Source organism: Python bivittatus, unplaced genomic scaffold (assembly GCF_059951505.1).
Source record: "Python bivittatus isolate LINGU-HERP-01145 unplaced genomic scaffold, Pbiv_v1 ctg000080_np1212, whole genome shotgun sequence".
In the NCBI taxonomy this organism is placed as follows: domain Eukaryota; kingdom Metazoa; phylum Chordata; class Lepidosauria; order Squamata; family Pythonidae; genus Python; species Python bivittatus.
In genome coordinates, this window is record NW_028277035.1 from 62,431,061 (window position 1) to 62,455,286 (window position 24,226).

The 24,226-nt window shown below is 38.7% G+C and overlaps 1 protein-coding gene across 2 annotated transcripts in view; it reads right to left on the minus strand.

Moving 5' to 3' along the window:
• Positions 1 to 278: 278 nt before the first annotated feature.
• The window catches only part of KBTBD12 (kelch repeat and BTB domain containing 12), an 80,522-nt gene continuing 56,574 nt past the window's right edge, over positions 279 to 24,226 (minus strand). The window contains exon 6 of one of the 2 annotated variants that reach the window (XM_088134254.1): positions 279 to 7,094. In XM_088134254.1, coding sequence (XP_087990380.1) covers positions 6,925 to 7,094 — 170 coding nt within the window. In that variant the 3' untranslated portion in view covers positions 279 to 6,924. The remainder of the gene's footprint in view (positions 7,095 to 24,226) is intronic. The other variant, XM_088134252.1, reaches the window with a different exon arrangement.

A 24,226-nucleotide genomic window follows, 5' to 3' on the forward strand; every position in this document is an offset into this window, starting at 1 on the left:
TGACAAATAAATAAATAAATAACACTGTTTTAAAAATAGAACTAGCAGATATATGCATTATTTTCTTCTAAAAGGTCACAATTATAATTTAATGTCTGATTAAGAGTATTACTGGCATGTTAATATATGCCTTCTTTAGCTTGGATCAAGCTGAGGAATGCTGCAGTAGGGCATACTGAGAAGGAATCAATTCCATTGAACTATAAGGATTGCCTTTAGCAATGTCAGGCCTCCATTCAGTCCTCACTAGACTTCATCAAGGCTTTATGTAAAGCAGTGGTAACAGTGGTCATCACCCCAGATCCTATCTTGCATAGATCTGTGTGCAAGCCAACCAAATGATAAATTATAATAAGGAATTAAATTATATAATTAAATTAAATTATATTTTAAAACTCACACACACTTTTTCCCAACTTAGTTATGCTATTTGGGGCTGATGGGATTTAGGAGTCAGTACATCTGTTATGAGAGATGCACAGCACAGCTTAGAGAAGCCTGTCTTCTTCTAAACATAAAAACAACATAAAAAGAAAATATCTCTTCTGAATGAAAGGTTTCAGTATTTATTGTGTCAGCATTATGTACCATAGTAGACAAATACTATTTTTTGTAACATAGAAATTATGCTTTCATAGAGCCTCAGAGCATGAAGTGTAAACCAATTGAAAAACCCAGGCTGATGAAAATAAAGGAGGTGTACCAAAGACACAATAGACATGTTTTCCAGGAAAGGTTATAAGCACTTTTTTCTATTTCCAGATTTAGAATGATGGTAAAATGTTAGCCATTTAGCTCCAGCTGAGTACAGCTGGTAAGTGAATGGCATCCATTTGAAAAGTATAGGAAAACAATTGCAAGACCTACTTAAAACCTGCTGGGAAGCTTCAGAGATGCGAGAGAAAAGACATCTCTTCAGAGTCCTGGCCCACTGGGGTTTTAACAGTGTCTTGTCCTAGTGTGAGCCAGGCCTATTATACTGTAGTGTGCAAACTCGCTTCTTACGGCTCTCCGTTGTGTGTGAAGCAAGCCTTTATTTATTTATTTATTTATTTATTTATTTATTTAAATTCCTATGTCGCCCATCTCCCCCAGAGGGTGACTTATTCAACATATCATAATGTAAAAATCCTGGTTTAGATTATGCATGAACCTCAACCTAGTCTGTGGAACTAGTTTCACTTTCTTTTTACATAGATACTTCCATTACATCTGCAATGGAAGACATGCTACTTATCCTTATCTCATATTTTATTTTTCTTCCTATTCAGAATGTTGTGGAGCGGCCCTGACTCAAGCTCCCATGAAAACATATCATTTAGATATTATAGATTCTTAACCATTCTTTGGGAAGTGTGGAAGGGTAAGATCTGGTAAGATCTGGAAGGGTGGCTATCTCTGGACCTTCTCTCTTAGGAATGTCAGCTTCAGAGACCACAGTCATGAACCTTTTCAGTCATGGTCCCACTTCTTTGGAACAGCATTTCCCCTGAAATTAAATTAAACACCTGCTGGTGTTTTGGACAGCTATCAAATCGTAGCTATTCCAGAGAGCCTCAAGAGCAGAATCCTTGAGAGGCAAATCCAATACAAGAACTTGATACAAGTTCTTCTCTGCGATGTCTGGTGGTTCCTCAGTGCTAGGGTTGTTGTTAGGTTGTTTTGTGCATTATTGTTTTTAAATCTTACTGCTGCTATAGAGGGACTATAAGTCATTCAGAGGCTTCTTACCTTGAAGCAGGATATAAACCTTAGTAAGACTTTAGTTAGGAAATGCCTTAGGACAGCCCTTCTCAACTTCATTTCCTCCAGGTCCACCAAACGGATTAGGAATTCTACCAAATGCAGCCAACAATTTGAAGGACATCTGTTCAGAAGTACGAGCCCTATTCTCAGCCATCACAGAAACCCCTGTGTATACAGGGATCATGTCTCTATATAAATACATATAAAAAGATGGTGCAGCCTCTTTGCAGTCAGAGTGATTTTCATATGTAAATGCCATTGTTTGTATGTATGCAAAGCAAATAAGCAAACAAACCACACTGGCTAATAACACAAGCAGTATGTGCATGTGGTTTTCCATTTCCATGTAGTTCGGCTAGCCCAGACTTTCTTAAACTTATGCCCCCAGATGTGCTGGACCAACTCCCATAATACCCAGCCAGTGTGGCTGGGCTAACCCTAGTATATGCAGCCTCAAGGAATTTTGGAGTCTGTGGTTTGGTTTGGTTTTGTTTCAGTTTGCTTCATTCTTTTGCAACAACATATTGGTTTCATTATTCTTAAAACTTCCGTTATTAGGGAGATGTAGGTTACATTAACATGCCTGACTGCATGTAATAGCATGAATTCAGACCAAGTTAATTGGCACTCTTATCAATGAAATGTAACCTTTTCACACTTATTTCTCTAAGTCCTAGTTTAATTCAAAAATGCTGATTAAACCTAACTGCTAATTCAAACAGGGAAAAAAAACTTGAATATAAAGGGTGTACATGAAGAAAACAGTGAATGCTGTATCAGAGCCAAATTCCATGATTCTGTCCAAGATTTACAGAAGTCTGTCCCCCAATAATTTAGGATGGTTTCAGGAGTAAAAGTCCCCATCCCTGTTGTATTCCCAAGTGCTCCACTTTAATTTTTCCCATGTTGAGAATCCTTTATGAGCTTCTGAAGAAAAAACAGCATTGCATTTGAAGATGAAGTTGTGATAAAGTCTGCTTACATCCTGGGCACAAGATAGCTTTCACTAGCCATTTCTCCACTTGTAACTTAAAGCAACTCCATAACATCACCAACCACTGATCAAGTGACAGACAACCTGTCCTCATTACTATTATTTTGGCACAAAAATAGTTGAATGACTGTAGAAGGTGTTACAAGTTGCTAGTGGGAAAATAATCATTGACATCAATTCCACTGGGGTGAGGGTAAAGTGGAAAGTGTTTCTGTGTGCAGTGAATCCTTGGGGATGTTCCCTACGACACTCCACAAATGGCGTAAGTCAGGCCAATGTATGTCATCTGAGCCAGGGATATGAAATTCTGCATTTAAGAACTCTGAAAATTCTGTGCCTGAACAACAATCTCAGTTTTCCAAGATAGAATTTGTATTAAATTTGCCTATATTTATCAGAGCTGAATATTCTGCTGTATGTATGGTTCTCCAAGAACTGGGTTACTGTTTTGCTGTTTGTTTTGTAACAAATTGTATGAAAAAGAGAATGGTTGCAGAAAAAGAGGAACTGAGATTATGAAACAGACAGCTCTGTAGAAGAGCCCCCTGTTTTGCCTAATAGAAACTGTTTCTCCATTGAATTGTTGGGGGGGAGGGTTGTTGTAAACCACTAAATGTTCCTCAATGGTGGAACTCAAGAGTTAGAGCATACATAAGATGGAAATCTTCAGTTGTGGCAACCTAAAACACTTCTCCCTTTCTCTCTCTGAAGATGGCAAAGTTGCTCCAGAAATGCAGAAGATCATATGCATATTTCATAATAGAAAACCAGATTCCACAAACACATATGGCAGTAATTAAAGTGATGGCAACTTGGAAGTGGAGAGAGGTCTGTTTAGAATATACAAAAAAAATCAAGAAATATATACTGGGTCATATTAATTGTGGACTCATGGAAACCAGGTTGCAAAGGTTCATGAGAAAGTATTTAGGTCAATGCCATATATAACTCAACAGTTTTATAAGCAAGTGTTCTGTATTGAAACATCTTCTGTTTGCAGAGAGGTACAATCTTGTATTCTTTCACATTTATTTTTAAGAAGTGTTTTTAGCAATTCTTAGGGAGCTAGTTTAATCCATTCCATGAATGGAATAGCTTTTGTCAATGGGATACAAACCAGATCTCTTCCAGATCTTCTGAAAAAGTTCAGCAGGATGGGGAGACACCCTAGACCAGATTTAGGCAGGGGGCATACTTGACATTGAATTTCATCCATCAATTGAAAAAGATAAAACTATGTCTTCCAGAACAAATTTCTTGAATTTCAAGGTCTATCCATTATTAAGAATAAAACACCCCTGTACATCTATCCTTAATTGTGCACCATTAGATCAGGGTACTTGGCAGTTATAAACGAGTTTATAGCTGAACACAATAATAGCAAGAACTAAATGCCAGTGCCCAGCTTCCCCTTTTTCTCTTACCTCATAATACTTGGATGCAACTGAATTAATTTCTCTAATACTACTGCTCCAACAAACTGTACCAAAATTATGTACTTGCACTTCTATAATATGACTAATTGCATTACTGTAGAATACAAGGACTGCAGGTTCTTGCTGCCCCAGGCACATTTTTATATATTTCAAGCTTCCCTTTCTTTGAGGAGACAATATTGAAAACATATGTTGTTTCTAAGTATCTGATTATTTCCAAATATACAGATGACTTGTGAAGGAAACAAATAGGTGGCATTATTCTCCAGAAAAAGCAACATTCCTGGAGCCCCCATTTCAATTTTGTTGGCTTCTCCCTGTCCAAACCTTTTGGCTAGTAGATCAGTTTTGCACCTCCTTTGTTCCCTACTGGTGGGTGTGAGTTGGCCACATAAATGGCTGAGGTGATCTGCTGCCTTGATCGCTCATTAGAGCCCATAGTTAAATTTGGAAAGAAGATTGCTGTTATCAGGATGCCATGGAAACAAACCTCTCCGCTAATGGAAGACACTCCCTCTTTCTCCATGATTTGGGAGGGTAGTGAGTGGGGGAACTGTGAAAAAGGCATGGGGGGGAGAACAACAACATGGGGGGGGGGAATAGTGTAGCGAGGAACACTGTGCTTCAGGGTGTGTGTGTGGGGTGTGTGTGTAATGTTAGATTTCTTTGCAAGTCTGTACAAGAGACACCAGAGAACTGTTCCATATTTCCTAGTGACTTGAAAATTATGTAAACAAGTTTTTATTTAGAACTGAAAAGCACACTGATAGCGATAGACGGGTTTAATGAATGCTTCTTGGAAAAGTAAAAATAATTATCTTCTGTGTTTTCCTTTTTTATCTCTTTATTTGCTAAAATTCATCTTGCAGATGAAACAAATTTGATTTAAAGTACCTTGAAAGGCTGAAAAAGATGCTAAGAATATAGTAGTGTTGATTGGATAAATCAGTAAGAAGTTATTAATATCAAACTTTAAGATGTTTATTGAAGGGGGCATGAGGGGAGAAAGTTCCCAAATGCTGTTGATCACCTGGATATTTCAACAGAACAAATGAAGTGTATACATTTCATACATCCCAGTGGCCAGGTGCCTTCTCATGACACAGAAATAGAGACTCAACACTATTGCTGGAAGTCACATTCCCAGTAACACAGGCTACCTGGTAGAGTGTTTTCTAGTATGGACAGAATAAAAATTACACATACAAATATGGTTGTCTCTTATATGATGTCAGATGCATTCTGTCTAGAAAGATGCAGGAAGATTAAGGTTTTCTACAACCAGTCTGCTAAAGACCTATATGTAAATATGCAAGATAATTCAATCTTAGAACCATGCTCTGTTACAAGCAAATTCTACTGCTCTTTGTGCAGCCTTTATATGTTTAAATGAAACTTTGATATTTCAGTGCAACTTTGATAAATCATCCAAAGAGTATTGAAAAAAACCTTTCAGATTTCCAACAGACTTACAGTACTGTAAGTACAGTACAGTATTGTGGACCTTTATATCTATGTGTTTCTTTCTTCACTCCTTCCTCTCCTCTGATCACAACCACTTTACTTTATTCTTCCATGGCCCCTGTTGATACTACATCTGCCATGACAATTCCTCATTTTTTCTTTTTTCTGCCTTTTCTGCCTTAGCACAAATTTCCCCAAATTATCTGTAGATGAAAGAAGTAGCAGCAAAGGTGTTCCTCCTTAATGCACTGGTATTAAAGGTAGGCGACATTGTGGACCAAGACAGGGGTAAAAGTTCAGCTGGATCAATTTGGGGGGAAAGTTAGTAAAATGTGCCGGAAAAAAAACAGTTTTCAAAGAAAGGTCAAAATGTAACTGTTGGTTTGAACTTATTTAGCAGCTCAGTGAAGCACGCATAGCAGAAAATGTACTTTGTGGCATCTCCAGGTGGTTTTGGAAAAGATTCTTTTGTTAAGTGGTGGAGACTTGCAGCCATTACTTTATCTAATTCAGAGTAAACAATACTGAGTTAGATTAATCAATGCAGGTGACCCCCTGCAATCCTTTATAATGTTTCATTTAATCTGTTAAACTATATTCTAAGGTGCCAAATAAAATAAGCTTTGGGGATTTGAGGTAAGCAGAACAGAGCATCAAGGGATAACTGGAGAGTAGATGTTGATGATCCTTCTTTATCTGATGTAGATTAAATTCCACATCTGGATTAATTTGAATGTACAAAAGACTACAAAACAGAAGAAGATCCTTATCTGCCAGCAACACACAGCCAGATATCTGACTTTTCAAGCCAGTTTAATGAGCTTAAGGCTATGTTTTGCTTTCCCTTTTGCCCTCTATTAAAAAACAAATAGTTCCACTGTACTCATGTCAGTACAGAATGAAGTATTCTAAGTGTGAAAACTTCAGTTAACTTTTTAGGTACTTGCTATTGCTCTGACTTACTTTTGATGTCATAAGCAACATTTTTTAGCATTCCACTTTTGCAAGGTAAGTTGAGTTTGTACTCTTGAAACAGTTTGGCACACAGAATAAATTATTATAAGAAGTTGTGGAAAGGGAAAACATTGGATAACCTTTGAATGTTTGACCCCCCCAATGAATTACTGTAGCAGTAATTTGCTATGTTGAAGCCAAGTTGTATGTCATCTTTCAAGCATTCCCTATATGGAATTCTCTTTTCTAAGCATCCATCTAAACTGCTACATATCAACATACTTTGTTCCATTCAGTTGGCCTATTTATTTTCCATTAAAATTGGCATACCTATTGTTCCATTAAATCAGAAGGAGGAGGGATGAGATCCCTTGGGTTCAGCTGAGCAACAAGACAGACGTCATAGCTGTCATGCATCAGGGCATTGACAGCAACAACATTCCAATGATTTTCCCAAGTGTCCAGCTCTAGGATTTCTTTGGTGATAACTTCATGCCGAGCTGAAATAAAAAAAGAATAAGGTAGGAGAAAAAAATCAGATGCAAAGCCAGCAAAGAAATCCAGAAACTAAGTTCAGTCTATGATATAAACAATAGTCCAAAAATAATTTTGTGCTGTACTTAGATGAAAAAGAGAGATGGCTATGGTTGAAGTCTAGTGCCATGCTTTCCCTGGAGAATTTCTCTTTGGAAGGAGGGATCACCAAGGCTGGCATGACCCCTGGTTTGACATTCCAAAATATACAGATATGCAGTTTGTCCAGACATTCCATTTTGTGTTGATCTAGTTTGACTTCCATGGGCCATTCCCCTCCATTGTCTACCCATCTGGCAGCACAAAATAATGTGCTCATAAAATTTGCTATCCCCATGGCCAATCCCCATCCTTCCTGTACTGCATCTGTTTTGAGTCACTGCCAGATATGGGAATTTTCTTGACCTGGGAGCACAGAACTTGTATTAGCCTAGATATGTTTCTCTGTTAGATTTACATCCTGCCTTTTCTCCAGGAGCTCAAACAACATAGACAGCACTCCTTGCTCACATTTTCCCCCACAATTACAACCTTGCCAGATAGATTGGGCTGAGAGATTGCAATTGGCCCAAAATCATGCAGGGAGTTTTCATGGCTGAGGATGGATCCCTTAACTACCCCCAGGCTTCCTTCTCTGGTTTTGCTGCCATTCCCCTTCAGCAGGTCACCAGCCAGCATGAAAAACATCCACCACTCCGGGCACCACAATAGGAATGGGGTAGTTTCTCTAGACTGGTTTATTTGCCCTTCTTCTCACTTCCAGCATGGAAATCACACAAGTTAAAATAAGGTAAAATAAGTATATCTATGGGGAAATATTCAGAGAGAAATAGCCTCCTTCAGAGAAGAGGGAGATGGACCCTGTCATGATTGTGCAAGTAAGTAAGTTGGTCCTGTAGACCCGGCGACTAAACTCTGACCAGCTACTGGGCAACCACGCTTTACTTTAAACTGCAAATAAGCAACAACAGCCCAGTTCAATATTTCTCAATATTTTCTGCCCACTGCAATGAGGAAAAGCAGGAGTACTGCACCATATGGTAAAAATATGTTTAAAAACGTTGTAAAAGTGGATTAGCACAAAGGCAAACGTTCTTCTTCCCCAGTGGGAAGTCTATTCTTCTCCCTGTACCTTGTTGAAAGCCTGAAGAAAAGTTATAGTAAAAAACATGGAGATGACAGATATGAAAGGATCTCAAGAAACAAAGTGCTCAGAGAGGACAAAAGCTGGGAAGGAAATAGCTGCAGTGGAAGCTGGTTAGTGATCAGGGGGAGGGCCATGCCCAATTTTCCCTACACTCCCAAAATACACTCTGATCACACTAATTGATGATCACCTGGCATCAACTCTGAGGTAATGGGTGGAGAAGCACTTATACCTAGGGCTACCTTTGGACAGTATCAGACTAAATGAGAAAACACTACCATTATACCTTACAGCTCATGAAGATGTAGTGCTGCTTTACTTATGGGCTGGAGGTGAGACAAGGGCAACATCATGAGGTCATGGGGGAAATGTGGTGTTATTGGGGCATGTTTCTTTTATTTATTTAGTTATGTCTATTTGTTAGATTTATATCCTCCCATTCCTCCAGGAGCTCATGGTGGCCCACAGAGCATTCCCACTTCCAGTATGTCCCCACAACCCAGAGATGCTGACTGTGCTAAGAGACAGCAACTGGCTCAGTGAACTTCCATGGCTAAAAGTGGACCTGAATATGGATCTCCCTCGTCCTGGTCTAGTACCTTCCCTAGTGGATGTTGTTGCCTACTGGTCATGGCCAAGGGAGCTTTATGAGTCAACTCATAAATGAGTCAATTCAGTCAACTGTCAGTCATATTGAAACAACCACAAGTGCATAACCTGCAAAGACGAAATCTAATTAAAAGACTTTTAGCCTTTTAAAGCATATATGTTGCATCTTTGTTTTTAGGTATACCACCTCCCAACACACCCAAAAAGTTATGTAAAAACAGAGGAAGACAACACAGAACACAATTAAATTCAATGACCTAGAGCATTTAGCTTATCCACAAAAACTAAGTGACAAAAGATAATGAACATGCAGAAAAGGGTTAATATGGAAAGACAATTTGAAATGAAGTTGCAGTTCCGTAACAACAAAGCTTTGTATATCCAAAACCAGTGGATGTAGTTACTTTCATACTCATAAATATTCTTTGCAGGTTAAGTAATCTAACCTTAGTCATACATACAGTAATGAAACAAATATAATGCTATATTTACTACATGTAAAATTCCTGAGTTCCTTAACTATACCACAAAAACAATCTAGTTCACATTTCCCAACAAATGTTCCCTGTGCATGTAGTTGTCTTGTCATTCTGGCTGTATTTCTGTATTTTTTAGACTTTCTCATGGAAGGTTGTTCAGTTTTGTACACTATAATTGAATTATTGTTTCTTTTACAGGGTGGGGAGGAAGAACTGCAAGAAATATGAACATAAAAACAAGTGGGATTGGGGCTAAGATTAATAACTTCTGCAGAAAGCTGCAAACCACACAGAACTGAACCAATGAGAATTAATACTAATCTTGGTGCAGAGTCAAAAAGTTTGACATATGGCTTCATTATGATGGCATTTAAAAATTCTGGTCATCTTACATCTTTTATTGTTAAAGGCTCTTTCATACATGGGGATTATATTGGCTTACTTTGAACTGACTTCAAATGTAATTTTAGAATTTATATATTGTTAACGTGTATATTTTTCCAAATTCTCTGCAGAAATAACAGCAATGACAACAATAAGGAGGCTCATACATGTTTTTAGGGCAAATAAGAAAACACCCTCCAGGCTTCAGGAAATGCTTTAAAGCAAACAGTAGTTTAGTTCCTCTCTTCTTAGTTTCCCTGTTTGGAACAAGTAATGAATTTAGAAGAAGCAGTTCCATTCAAGCAAACCTGCGAAATCAAAGCCAAGCCTTAACAATAAGCTGCTTTTAATGAAGGCTGTAAAACTGTGCAGTAACAGAACCATCAAACAAGACAGAATTTGGGTTCAGAATCCTTTTTTTTTCTTCTTCTTCTTCTTGTAAAGATGGGGAGGTGGAGAAATCTTTGATTTGCAACACAGCTGAGCTTTCTGAAACCTTTTACAAAACATCAAGTTCTTTGCTGAAAATGAGAAGTTGCTTTCATTTTTCCCTATTTGTTCCTTTTTCATTTTGACATTTCTTTTTCAATGAGAACCTTGAATCTGAACTTTTACTACTGTAAAGAGAAATGGATAGTTTTTCCTTTTTTTCTATCCACACTGTGGGATCTCTAAACTTGAGAGCCAGTAGGAAGAGGAGGAACAAAACTATAACCTGAAGCCTTTTCACATCCTACTGAACCACAGTTATAGGGTTGCCTTCGTGTCTTGTTCCAGCTCAAGTACTAGGCTCCTGATTGATGCACATTTCTATTATCAGTCTGGGACACAGTTTTGACACATCCTTTTAGTATCATAATCTGTTTTTATGTAAGCAAAATTGATAATTTCTTGTCAGTTTCATTCCCAAGCTTTAAACCAAGTGAGACTGGCAAGGCACTATTAAAGGGGAGTTCTGAGTTATGCTGAAAAGGTTCTGCAGCTTTTGCAACATTAATCTAAAAGTTTATACAAAGAGTCAAGTGGTTGTAGAACCACTGCCAAAGGAAAATAGTGCTGTTCATTGTTCACTACTTATTTTGTTACAGTATTGTCAGTTTAGCTTTTTTTCATTTCAGTCTACTCAGCCTCTAAAGCAAGAGTGGGAAGCCTGGCCAATGTGGACAACTGTTGGAAATGCTGGGTGTTGTTATCCAAAACCATCTGGAGGATCATAGCTAGTCTACCCCTTTTAGAAGATAGTACAGTCTCCTTAAGGACCATATGGATGTGATACTTAAAAATACAAAAGCAATTAACTCAGCCAACTTAGATCAGGGAGAGTCAGGCTCAAATCTTCATTTGAACCAAGAAGCTTGCTTACTGACTTTGTGTCAGTCACTCAACCTAACCCACATTACCGGGTGGTTGGAAGGATAAAATGGGAGAACACACCTCTCTTACCATTCTTGAGTGGGGAAAATGAGAATCCTTTCTTTGCCTTCTGGATCTTTTGGCCAAAGAGAGAGGCAGCAGCAGCAGAGACCAAGTGGGTCATTGGGGGGAGGCCCTGAAATCTTCCTCAGAGACCCCTCAGAAAGCTAGTGGGTCTGTTTTTATATTGGAAGACTAGCTACAATTGGGACAGTGACACAAAGGAAATTGCTTCCTCTTACTAAAAAAAATTATATCCTTTCTTGCCTTCCGCAACTCCAGCGAAAATCATCTCCCCTGAAACTGTGTTAGCTCCGGGAAGAAAACTCCCTCTGGCTTTTTGGTATCTGTCACTATTATAAGCTCTCCCATTTGTGCAGCCTATTCTATCCAGCACTACTAATGAGATCACCATAAGACGCTGTTTTAAACACCACAAGATGTTCATAAACCTCCATCTATAAGCAAGAACCCATTTTGCCATTCAGACATAAATGGGCTGGGGTTTGCGTTAATGTTGTGTGACTTTTGCAATTTGCCTGACACAATACTGCCCTTTGCATGCAGAGGCTGACAGATTGCTTTAGGGTATAGAATAAATATTTAATCTGTTTTTCTATTTTTTTAAAATTGCATTTTATATGCAGGTAGAGTTTATAATTTTCCCTGTGGTCCTACATACTGATTGCTTTTTCTTATTCTGTTTTTTAATGGCAAGATGTAATTTTCAATGAAAGATATTTGAATTAAAAAAAAAAGACCTTCATGGTTTCCTTAAACTTCTAGTCAAATGTCTGCATATCATGTAATTGTCATACTTTCTTCACTTAAACTGAATAGGAAATAAGTAGCCTAGTGATTAAAACACTTGACTTCTTTTTTTAAAGTTTTATGTCTGAGCTATATTTCAAATGCTGGATGGCTGCTTTCAGATTCAAACTTGTGAAAAGAAACCAAATTCAAAAATGCTCCAGTTGTCGAAAGCAGCTGGGTATAATGATGTTTAAGTATGTCATGGAAATAAATGTGCCTTAAACATTGAATAAAGATTGGCTATGAGAAAGGAAATAGAAAATAAATGTCTTGAATGGTCTCATACGGGAAATTATAACTGGGGATGATAAGCTGCAATTCTTAAATCACCAAAGGCTTCTGTCTGTGCATGATGAGCCAGATAGCCTCCCCACAGAGTTATTATTTGGTCTTATCACCACATCCCAATGCCCCACTTTTTCCTTGGCATAGGGTTTATAAGCAAGGCTGCCCTGGAGTCCCGTTACTAACAAAATCTTGTTAGGGAAGGCTGAGAGGAAAACCATCATTTGGCCCAGATATATGTTTGCACATATTCCTCTTGTATCCTGCTCGGAAAGAGTGGAACGCAGCGCTGCGCCTTCTGGCTGCCTGTTTCTACACCAATGCACAGATTACCAGTACAGAGAGCATTTGAAGTCCTAACACGGGAGGACAAATATGATATCATATGCATTGCTGAAACTTGATAGGATGACACACATGATTAGAACATAGTCCTGGAAAACTATGACTTATAAAAAAAAAACCAGACTTAACAAGGAAAGGGTGTTAAGCTGTACATAAAGAAAAAATATACTTGCAGAAATTCATGAATCAGAGCCCGAAAATCTTATTGAGAGTGTTTGGATAAGAATAAAGGGCAGGGAGGGGAAGTGATATTATTATAATAGTTTATTATAAAGTGTCAGGAGAGGCAGAAGATATGGACAAGACCTTTCTGTGTCAAATGACCACATTTTCACTTCCACGCTAGAATAATAATAGGAGATTTCAGCTACGCCAACATCTGCTGGAAATCTAACTCTATCAAGAATTAGAAGCCCAACTAATTCATTTCCTCTCTAGCTGATAATTTCATTTTACAAAAAGTGGAAGAAGAAAAAAGGGAGTTTGACCTATGGATGTGACCTCCTACTTCTGCCACAGTTATCTTGTGTAGGTAACATGGGGTGCATTGATTTCCTGACAGCGATTGCTAGATGAGCTCCAGAAGTCATCTGCCTTCCTCTGCATTCCAAGAGCATCAGCAGGAGGCACTCTTAAGGCAGATGCTACGGAATCTGAGGACCATCTGCTGAGACTTCTTTCCCTCCCTTCTGCATCTCTAATACATATTTTCAATAATCCTCCACAATAAGCTTCTTAGCTCTGTAAGAATTTTAGACAAATGTGCTTTCTTGATAGGCTGAAAAGCTAAACAGTTCAGCAGTCATGGCAGCAAAGGAAATTGGTGAAGTTAAGGACACTGACTGAGTTTGCAGTGACCACAAAACTATCCAGAAAGGTATCTAAATTTCAGAGTGCCGCAGAAAGAGAACATACGGATTTCACACGCACACAGAAATCTGCAGTGTAGCTCTCTCCCTATTACTCTGATTTAGGATCCAGAATCTAACAGCACATCTTTTGTGTGGGGTTTGCCATGGGGATTACATTCAACCAATGCTGTGAAAATTGTATTTTTTGTACTGGTTTTGCCTTAAGTTTGCCAAAATTCGAGATGTCAGCTTTGACTCTGAAACTCAGGGAACTTGGCCCTGAGAGATTTTGGGCAGCATTTCCTTTTTGCCTTCTTTCTTGATGAATAAAAGTTGCCTGGGGGAAGTTTTGCTTCAAGTGCTAATGCTCTTAGGGAGATAAAAGGCAGTGTTTTCAGTGATATATTACTAAACTTCTGTTTGATTCCACCAGGCTTACTCCATCAAATTATTTAATAAAAATACATTTTCCAGCAAGTTTTATCTTGGTCAGAACTGATATTTCTTTAGGCTTTCCTTCCTTCCTGAGTTGCTAATGCTTTTAGTTATTTTTATGTACTTTAGCTCTATATATTTCTTTATTTCTATTAGATTGATCTTCCACTTTTCCTCCAGCTGTCCAAGTGTTGCATGCCAGGGCTGTGTTTAGAGGTGTCTGCCTGGTATGATCAAAAAATCAAGATAGCAGCCACAATGGTTGCCACAATGATTCTTCTGGGATTCAATGTCACTGGGTGACCTCTGGTTCTAGTATTTTGGGTAGGAGAAAATAGTTTCTCCTTTTTCAGTTTCTCCACACTGTGTATAATGTTATCGTTAGCCCAATATTAGCAGAATCGGCACACTTAACAGGCAAACTGCAATCTGATTGCTTTGATGGGGGGAAAGACTTGCCTGGTGTCAGGTTGGCAAAAGGATGCCAAGCTACTTATAATGAGCTCTCTCAATGCCCATTATGATTATTTTGAAAGAAGCAATATTAAGCAGTAAGTTAAGGACAAAAATTCATGGTTGCAGCCACTCAAGTTCTATGAACAACTCCATGCTCAGTGTCAACTAGATCCTGTCTGTGGCCAGCTCACCATCTGCAGATGTTGAGTTACAGTAACCACGAGACCCAGGGCATGTAATCATTTGCACTCAGTATTAATTTCCACTGCTAGTAATTAGTTATTTTAAATGACAATCCAACCTACACAGATTCCTGAGGCTTCTAGATGATGCAGATTTTTAAAATCCATTTCAGGACAGGTGATGGGACAGAGAGTGCTTTAGACAGGTGATGGGACAATCTAGTGCCAGGAACTTAGCATTCTTCTGTTTGTATCCTTTCAATGTTATTTTTTCACCATTTGGTAAAAAGAAAAACTAAAGATGCATGCAATCATCACAAAATGTTGAAGTCTGACTCTAATGGCAAGGCTCTTTGGTGCCTCATATTCTACTGACTCCAAGGGGGTAGTAGGATGTGCCTAGACAGATAAGGATGTATCTTGTGTCCCAGTGGTGTGGTGTGTCTTCACAAGTTTGTGAGAGCCAATTTTTAAATTTTCTGGAATTTTGCAAGCCAGTTGACAGCAGAGGTGAGACTTGATGCATAGCATGCCAATCAGCTGTTCCATGGCTCAGAGCACAACGGTGGCAATGGGCCAACAGAGCCAGTTCTTAAACAGCAGCTGTGTCTCCACTTTGTCTAAGAGATTGCTAATCTCAGGTCTTCCTTCTGCCCTTTCAACCCAGGCACACAGATGCAGAGCATATGACTTTGGACTCTCTCCTGGCTGGATGTAGTTAACTAGGTGCTAGACTTGCCTATCCCCATTATGTATTTTCTGTAAATATGTCACCTTTTTGTTATAGCTATTCAACCTGCTTTACTAACATTGGTCAGGTCACATTCTCACTCTCAGGAATCCTCCTATCCACACAGAGAAGGCTTCATCTTCCAACATAGAAACCATCTATATTGATATCAAAATTAAGAAAACAGTGCATTAACACTGAAAGATAAATATATACTATTGTTTTACATGTGAAAGATAAGGCTCCTCAAACAATCCTCTTTTTCATGTTTTATAAGTAATGTACACAAAAGTGAGGTTGCATATTGTTCTTATTTGCTGGATTCCTTTTCCACTCAAGGCAGCTTACATAGACCTCCCTCTTCCCATTTTTCTCCGTGTGAGGTGGGTTGGGCTGAATGAATGTGTCTGTTCCCAAGTCCCCCAGGGATCTTCCACGGCTGAGGATGGACTAGAACAGTGTTGTCCAAACCTGGCCACTTTAAGATGAGTGGACTTCAACTTCCAGAATTCTGGGAGTTGAAGTCCACTCATCTTAAAGTGGCCAAGTTTGGACTACACTGGACTAGAACCTGGGTCTCCTCTGTGCCACTCCAACACTTTAACTATTATACCACACTGGCTCTCAGATCTCACTAACTGTATTGCCTCAGTTCTGCTTTGGGGAGTTATTTAAAAAGTCATGTCTTCCTTTTCTAATTGACTTCATAACGAATTCTGATACGAGATCATCAAATAACATTTCTCGCTATAGAAGTTCTCATTCTATTGCAAGAACAAATAATAAAGACTTTCTTGACTGCAGTATTGTAAAATGTGATTTATTTTTTGATCAGGATTAGATTGGAGAAAGCTCTTTCTCCTTCAGAATTTGAAATGCCAGAACTGGATTAAGACAGAAAGCAACAATATCATTTGCAACCAGTTCCTTTTGAAATTTTCTTCAAAATATTGTGTGTGGTCTTAGCTAAGAAACAAATGAAAGATTTTAATTTGGAGGGAAGAAAAATGTGAAGTTCTTTGGGTAAGCTCATGCGAACTCATCAGATCTGTCTCCAGAAAATTCAGACTTTGAGAGACCAGTTCAAGTCTTAAGAAGTTGCCAAATAAATTATCAACTTCTATATAAGCAGAAGAGTTCTTCTCTAATTCAATGTGAAATTTGTCTGAATATAACATTCTGTATTTCCAGCCTGAACTTAGGTATTCCAGGTAGTTTGCAGCCCCCCCCCCTCCCGCCAAGCTGTAGCAATTAAGGATGGATGGGAGAAGGGGAGGAGGAAGAAGGTGATCCAACTCAGGAAAAAAAGAAGGGAGTGGCCCTAAGAGATCGACCCCTCTTGCTTTCACTATTTGTATAAAGCAATAGTAAAAATGTTTGCTTCAGACTTTACCAACTTCTTCTCTTCATAATCATTCATCACTTTAATTTAGTCTTCCAGATTGCTTCTGTGGCATTTTCTCTGCATAGCCATCTTGTTTTCTAAGGTTTTAAAAATTTGCTCTTTGGTATATTTGGGGGCTTGAACCAGTGTCCAATATTCTTTTGCAATACTGTGGGTAGATGCTGAATAAAAATTAGGTAAAATATATAAAACTTAAAGTAACTGGCACAATTTTATTGCATAAAAACTTTTGTTCATATTATTATGCCCAAACAGGTTGAAAGAATAGCCTTCACAAAACAGCTCCATTGTTCATTCTTTTAATGTGAGCTTGCAACACTGAACTGCTTACAGAGAATCCTTGCAATTATTTTCTGGCTAAAGGGTGCCATAAAATTGATCTGAATCTAAATCCTTGCAATTCTTGATGTCAAGTTCATAGTTCTGGAGAATTCTGATGACAGTTTTACACCATCTTTTCTCGTAAGCTGGCCCAAAGCCAAAAAAAAAAAACCTCCACTGAGGCAGTAGCAAAAAATGTGAAAAATGCCTGGTGTGAAGTGAACAATGAAAGAAAATGCTTTGCTTCTTTAAGCTCCTAAGTGATTTTCATACCAACTTCATTTCCCATGGGTTTAATTGGTTTCACAGAACTGTGAAAAATGATATGAAACATGGCCCTTTCCTTTATTTCCATATTCTTCCAAGTGCTACTCAAGAAAAGGATTAAACTGGGCAATTCAGTCCAGTGTTCCAAGTTAAGCTCCATTGGGGATGGTCCAGTAATCACCAGAGAATGAAAGTTCTCTCCGCGAGAAATTTTAAAATGGCAACAACATGCTTCAGTACATCTTTCCAGTGTCTGATTTCTGGCTTTCAGCATATTCATTTATTGTATATGCATCATTCTTCTGTAAAAGCCATGCTCTTTTGGTGTTGGATATTTTCTTTTTTCATGCTCCTTGACATTTTGTTCATATTTCTTCCAGTTTAAAAAACCTCCTTCCATAAAAATACTTTTCATATCCATGGATGAATGAACACTTACAAGCAAAGCAGAAAATATTTCCCATTAATACAGATTTCCAACTATGTATCTCTCTATTTTCTGAGACATAAATGATAGAATGACAAACAGCACACTGCCTTTGGATAACATTGTGCTGAAGCTCCATAGATTTCATTAATGTTCTGAAAATATTCAGTTCTTCTGCTGATATACTTGAAGGATATTTTTCAGTAAGTTCTGAAAGTCCTTCTGTCCATATAAGATGGAGAAATAGGGCAAAGAAGTTCTGTTGGTATATTAGATTCTTCATTGATCTTAGACTGAGTGAGTGCTGAGCTAGAAGCAAGTATCTGATGTTAAGAGGAGGATGACTCTGATGAAGATGAGAGGTTTCTCCTGTAACTATTATTAGTTTGTTTTTCTGAGTCTGACAATGAAAACAATTGTATATGTTTAGGTTTTTATGCCTTCTTTTTGTTACTGTCTGTCTTTGATGGGAATGCTACTCTTGTGGTATAATAGCTACGCTGTTTCTCCATCGCCCTTTTTGGATCTAATGAGCTGCTATAATTGTCTTGTTGTAAAGCTAATGGGTAAAGTTTATTGCTGCATGACATCTATGGAATAAATTGCCACCCAGCAGCCACAGCAACAAGACTATTGCAGAAGCCCAATAACTGGAAAAAATAGAAACAATACTGATATTATTTGCTGTTATTGAGAGATTAGTATGTCTGTTGCCCAATTCAATACAGGCAGAGACAGTCAATCAGAAGTAAGCAAGATCTTCCAGAGTTGCTGGAAAGACTATTGGGCACAGTAAGAATTAATATGTATACTTTAGCAGAACTAAACCTGAACTAAACTAAAGCCTATTTCATCTAGGAGTGACTGTGTCAGAAGGAACTAGAATCACAGCAATGTAGTATCTCCAACTCCCTAGCCTACCTTTTTTACACCTCAGAGCAAAATGATGGGGTTTGATGGAAGAACTAATTGCCATTTTTATTGCAAACTTATTGAGGGATTTGATTTCATCTACAATTTTTTCACTATTTGCACCAAACCACAGCACAAATGTGCCCAGTCAACATATTTTTTCTGACATGTTCCCTTGATGTTGCCCTTATCCCACCTTTGGTCCATGAGTGAGACTTAAGTAGTCCTTATTTTCACCAGAGTTAAAGCTTCCCCACTTAAGCCATAGCATCAGCAACATCTGCAAGGAGTATAAAATTGGTTATGCTTTTCTATCATTAAAGCAGAGAGAAAGTCAGGTGACCAGCTTTCAGAAGGGGCAGGGGGGCAGGGAGGAATCACAGAAGCATTTCTTGTCCATTTCAGGCTGATTTGGGCATGCCTGTCCCTTCTGGTCACCAGTCAGGTTTGTCTGCTGCCATTCTCCTTAAAGAGAATTTAAAAAAATTCTAAAGAGTTTAGACAAATCTTTTAGATTTGCACCTTCTTCTGGCAGCCCTGCTTTTGTTGCATGTAGAGTTCACAGCCACAAGCACCTCTCTATCTGTTCAGCACAATATGGCACATGAGGGACACACATAATGAGGCACATAATGGTGGAAGCAATCTGTTGCCAATAAACCTAAAGCAGTGGTCTATCAGAATTGTGCAATAATGCTAGACTGCTCTGCCAGCAATAGTCAGTGCCTTAACTCTCTGGCCCTTACCAGTTTGGCACAAGACAGAAAGAGTGGAATAGTGGAATGACTCAATGGACCATAAGTAGATTAAGTCTGCAGGTCAAACAGCAGGATTGAAGGCCAGCAGTAAATGAAGTTTATGGAGAAACCAAAAATAATGGATTTTTTTCCCCAGGCATTTGGGTCAGGAGGTTAGATGAGCTCTGCTGTTGTTGATGTTGATGTGTATGTGAGTGTTTGTGAGTGAGGTTATTGTTTATCCTTGGGCACCAGGATTGTATGTTTTAGCAGGTGCCCCAAACCTCCTCCTACAACCTTTTTGTAGCTTCCCTGCACCTCTGACTACAAGAACTGATTCCCCCAGAGAAATCCCTCTTACCACTGATTTACCATGGAGAAGGTAAGTGACAACCCCCTTCCTTTAGCAGCTTGACCTACTAAGAAGATTGTGTACCCCAGGCTAGAGGATCAATGATGTTCCAGAAGACTAAGGAGAGCAAATGTCATTTCCATGTTCAAAAAGGGGGCAGAGGAAGACTGGGAAAACTTCAGACCTGTCAGATTGACATTTATACTGGGCAATGTCCTTGAACAGATGATCAAGCCGCATGTTTGTGAGCACTTGGACAGGCATGCTACAATTAACAGGATCCAGTGTGGCTTTGTCACAAACAAACCATGCCATACTAAGCTTATCACCTTCTTTGATAATAGTATTTAGCTTAGCAGGTCAGGGGAATGCTGTAATGATGGTGTACCCTAACTTCAGCAAAATGTTTGACAGCACTTCATGGCATTCTCCTTAATAAAATGGTGAAGTATGTCAGATAGACTCACAGTTGGCTGAATAACTGCACTTAAAGAGTGCTCATTAATGGCTCCACTTCAGCTTGGAGGCAAATATTGAGTAAGTTCCAGAAGACTCTTTCCTGCACCTTGAGCTATTCAACATTTTTTTATCAATAACTTGGAGAAGGGAGTTAAGGGAACATTTAGAAAATCTTCAGATAACATAAAGCTAGAAGGGATGGATAAAACTTTAGATAATAGAAAAAAGATTCAAAAAGCAATAGGGCAGCTTGAGCAGTTGGCTAAAATGAATAAGATAGACTATAATAGGGAGGAAAAAATATTTAGTTCTGTATTTGGATAGGAAAAATGTAAGGCATTTGTGTAGGATGGGGAAGGTTTGGCTTGGCAGTAGGGATCTGAGTATCCCTGTCAACCACATGAGTCAGATGCTTTCTTGGAGCACATTAACAGGTGCATAGAATCCAGATCATGGGATGTAATTGTTTTACAATACTCTGCCCCAGTCAGAACCCATTGGAAATACTGTATCCAGATATGAGCACCACAGTTCTAAAACAACAGTGGCAAAGCAGAACAGGTTCAGAGGAGGGCTACCAAGATAGTAAAAAGTCTGGAAACCAAGCCCTTTAAGAGACAGTTAAAGGATCAGGGTATGTTTAGCCTACAGAAAAGACTGAGGGGAGATATCTGAAGAGTTGTCCCAGGAGAAGGAGTAGTCTTATTCTACATTGCCAGGGGGCAGGACCAGAACCAACTGTTAAAATTACAAGGAAGCAGCTTCAGATTAGAAATCTGGAAGAACTTTTTGACTATGCAAGCCATCAGCTAGTGGAATAGACTAGCACATGAAATGATGAACTCTCCTTTACTAGAGGTCTTCAATCACAGGCTGGATGGGCAGCTGTCAGAGATGTTGTACTGGATCCTGTACTGCTCAGGGGGTTGGACTAGATTTTATTTACGATACCTTCCAACTCTATGATTCTACTTCAAATACTGAATTATATTTTGGTGCAGGCCTTTCCATGTGGGCAGCCCAGGGCAATTGTCCTAACCATCCTCCTCTAAAGCAGGCACTCAGGCAAAGAAATTGAGGCTTAATCCAGGTAAAGCAAAGGTATTTCTGAACAACACACAGGCAGAGTAGGAAATGGATTCAGTTTGAAGACTCAACTTGCCAGTTGGGGCTCTTCTGAATCCAGTTGTGAACATATCTCAGCAGGGGCCAGGAATGCTTTTGCCTTTGCTGGTGTGCTACATATGCCCATTAATGGAAATAACCATTCTGGTCATAATGATACATGCTTTTGTCACTACCCTGCTTAGAACGCTTTAGCACATTCTGAATAAGGTGACTTTGGAAAGTGTTTAGACCAGAACACTGGTCTAAACACTTCAGCTGACCCAGAATGTTTACAGCCAAATCACCCTAGCAATCAGGAGAAATTATAGAAATCACGTGATTCCTTTGTCAAAGTCATTCCACTGGCTACCAGTCTGTTAAAATGCATGATTCAGAATCCTGGTTCTAATATATATATCCTCATACTATTTGGAATCCAGTTATTTGAGAAGCCAACTTTTCCAGGCTGTATGATTGTCCGGAGAGGTCCTCCTCTTGATCTCATCACCATTAGAGGAACATTTGAGGGAAACATGTGAGAAGAGGTCTAGTGACTTTTTGAAACATCCTTTCATAGTTTGGAACTACCAGTCAAGAGGACTCAAGCTAATTCCCTCTCTGCTATCATTCCTGGCAGTCAAAATGTTTTTATTTAGTCTGGCCTGCAAATATAGTTGACTGTTTAATTGAGTCTGTTATGTTAATATGTTCTATTATGTTTTAATTATGTTCTTGCCTGAATTTTATTTTAATCTCATCAGTTGTAAGTTACTTTGAATTATAAGTGCTTTCTAAACTCTAACTAAATAAACATAGAAGCAGCAGTCAAGGACTTTGGCCCCATTTTGATGACTTTGCAGTACAAACATATAATGAGACTTGTATATTCATGCTAATATTGTGGTCCTCAGGTGTATCCAGCACTAATTTAGATACCAGTTAATTTATTACCGTACTATATACATGAAGCAACAACAGATTACTTTGTTGTTATCACAGATGTAAATAAAAGCAAATGTTGATGGAGAAAACAAGAGAGAAAAGAGTCAATATGTTTCTGTTCTGGCTGACTAACCTTTGGTAACGTGCAGCATATAAACAAAGTAAGCAAGCAATTTTTCTATTTAGGAATTGCCTTCGCTACCTTCCTGGGGTTGGAAAGCTTTAGTAAAACTATCTAATAGTGCAATGTTGTTTACTAATAAGACTTCTAGTGATAATTTACAACATAGGTGAATAGGCCAAGAAAAGGAATGAAAGATTGTAAATATCTCTGAGGTTGTCACCTGCAAACCACTGATTTTAGATTCACTGAAATCCTATGGACATTTATGAGAACTCTGTGTTTAAAGACTATGGTTATTCCAAGAATAACATGTAATTTACAGATTGAAGGAATGATCTCATGAAGGATGTCCTTCAAAACAGAAATTCCAGAAGTGAAAGGATGGGCAGTAAAGCTGACTGCAGAATGGAGAAAACAATAACAAATAGCAGCACCTTCTATTAATTATTATTCTACATTATGACCCTTTATTTTCCTACCTTAAAGTGTTCTCTTTTCCAGAGGAAAAACACTTTCAGGTAACTGGAAAACAGAGGCCCTTCATGCACATCTCAGTTACTCCAATCTGAGATGGGTTCCACATCCCTGTGACACCATGATGCTCTCAGCCTTGTGGAGGTCTTCAGCAACTAAGTTCTGGTGCACAGCCAATGCTACAAATAGAGTATTGTGGTTCTTGTTATGGAGTTATGAGGCAGGTGGTTTTCCATGGGGGAAACACTCACTCTGTCTCTCTCCCAGCTCCTTAGATCACCCCCTGTCCTGAAGGTAAGGCACTATTGCGCCTTGCTCCCGTTCTTCATCTTGCTCACTGGATTTGTGAGGCTGCATTGCTGCTCTAATGCACTATGATCCTTTTTTCCCCCCACTAAAAAACAACTGCAGCAACAAGAACAATAAGAACAGAGTACTGGCTGGAGCACCAATTTTTGTTACTTTCCCTTGTATAACTAGTGAGACACTGGTTAATTTCTCAGCAGCAGTGGGGAAATTTGGTGGGAAGGCAAAAACACTAGTTGTGGAAATACCCAGGTTTGGGCACAACATTAATCAGAATCCAGTACAGTAAGTGTTTAAACAATGTGAAACTCAGATGACATACAGGGCAGCAAGAACCACTGCTGCAGAAAAGATGGATGTGAAGTTTAAAGCGTTTGTGACCAAATCATCTAACCTAACCCGACACTTGTTAGTGCAAGACAATTTACCTTCCAGGGATGTCCACTGAGGGTGTGTCAAAAAAGTAAAGATGACAGCCACATGATCAAAGCCCCGTCCCTTTTCTACATGCATTTTAGGGACCAATGGCTCTGGCTGCCATTGGGACTTTTTGATCACCTCTTCCTCACTGCCTTTTCCATATGTCAGCTGGCATTATAAATTAATGTGTATCAATAACATAGTTATAGACTATGGTCTATAACTCAAACACCTACAACTATAATAGTAATACTGAACACCTGAAACTACTTATTTTTTTAAAAAGGCAACAAAAACAAATGTGCTGCTGAATTAGGAAAGGAAGGACAATAATTGGTTCTGTTGTTGCTGCTGTGACAATGAAAATGCAAAACTGTGGGCTGAGCGTTCCATCTTTTTGCTGTTTGATGGGAAAAGCTTTCCTTGGAGGATTGTAGACTAACATTTACAGAAATAGGACTACATTGCCCTTAAGTGACAATAAGTGTTGTCCTATTTCTGAAAGCATGAATGCTGTCCTGTTTCATGAGAAAACTAGCATCTGATTCTGCACTTGCTCATACACATATGCAAAGAAAGCTGTTATTTGTAGTATGACAATAAAGAACAATGGTGTAGTGATTACAGTATAGAACTAATATTGGGGATATCCAGCTCCAACCCCCACTTAGCTATAAAGTTTATTGGGTGACTTTGACGATACTTTCAGTCTTACC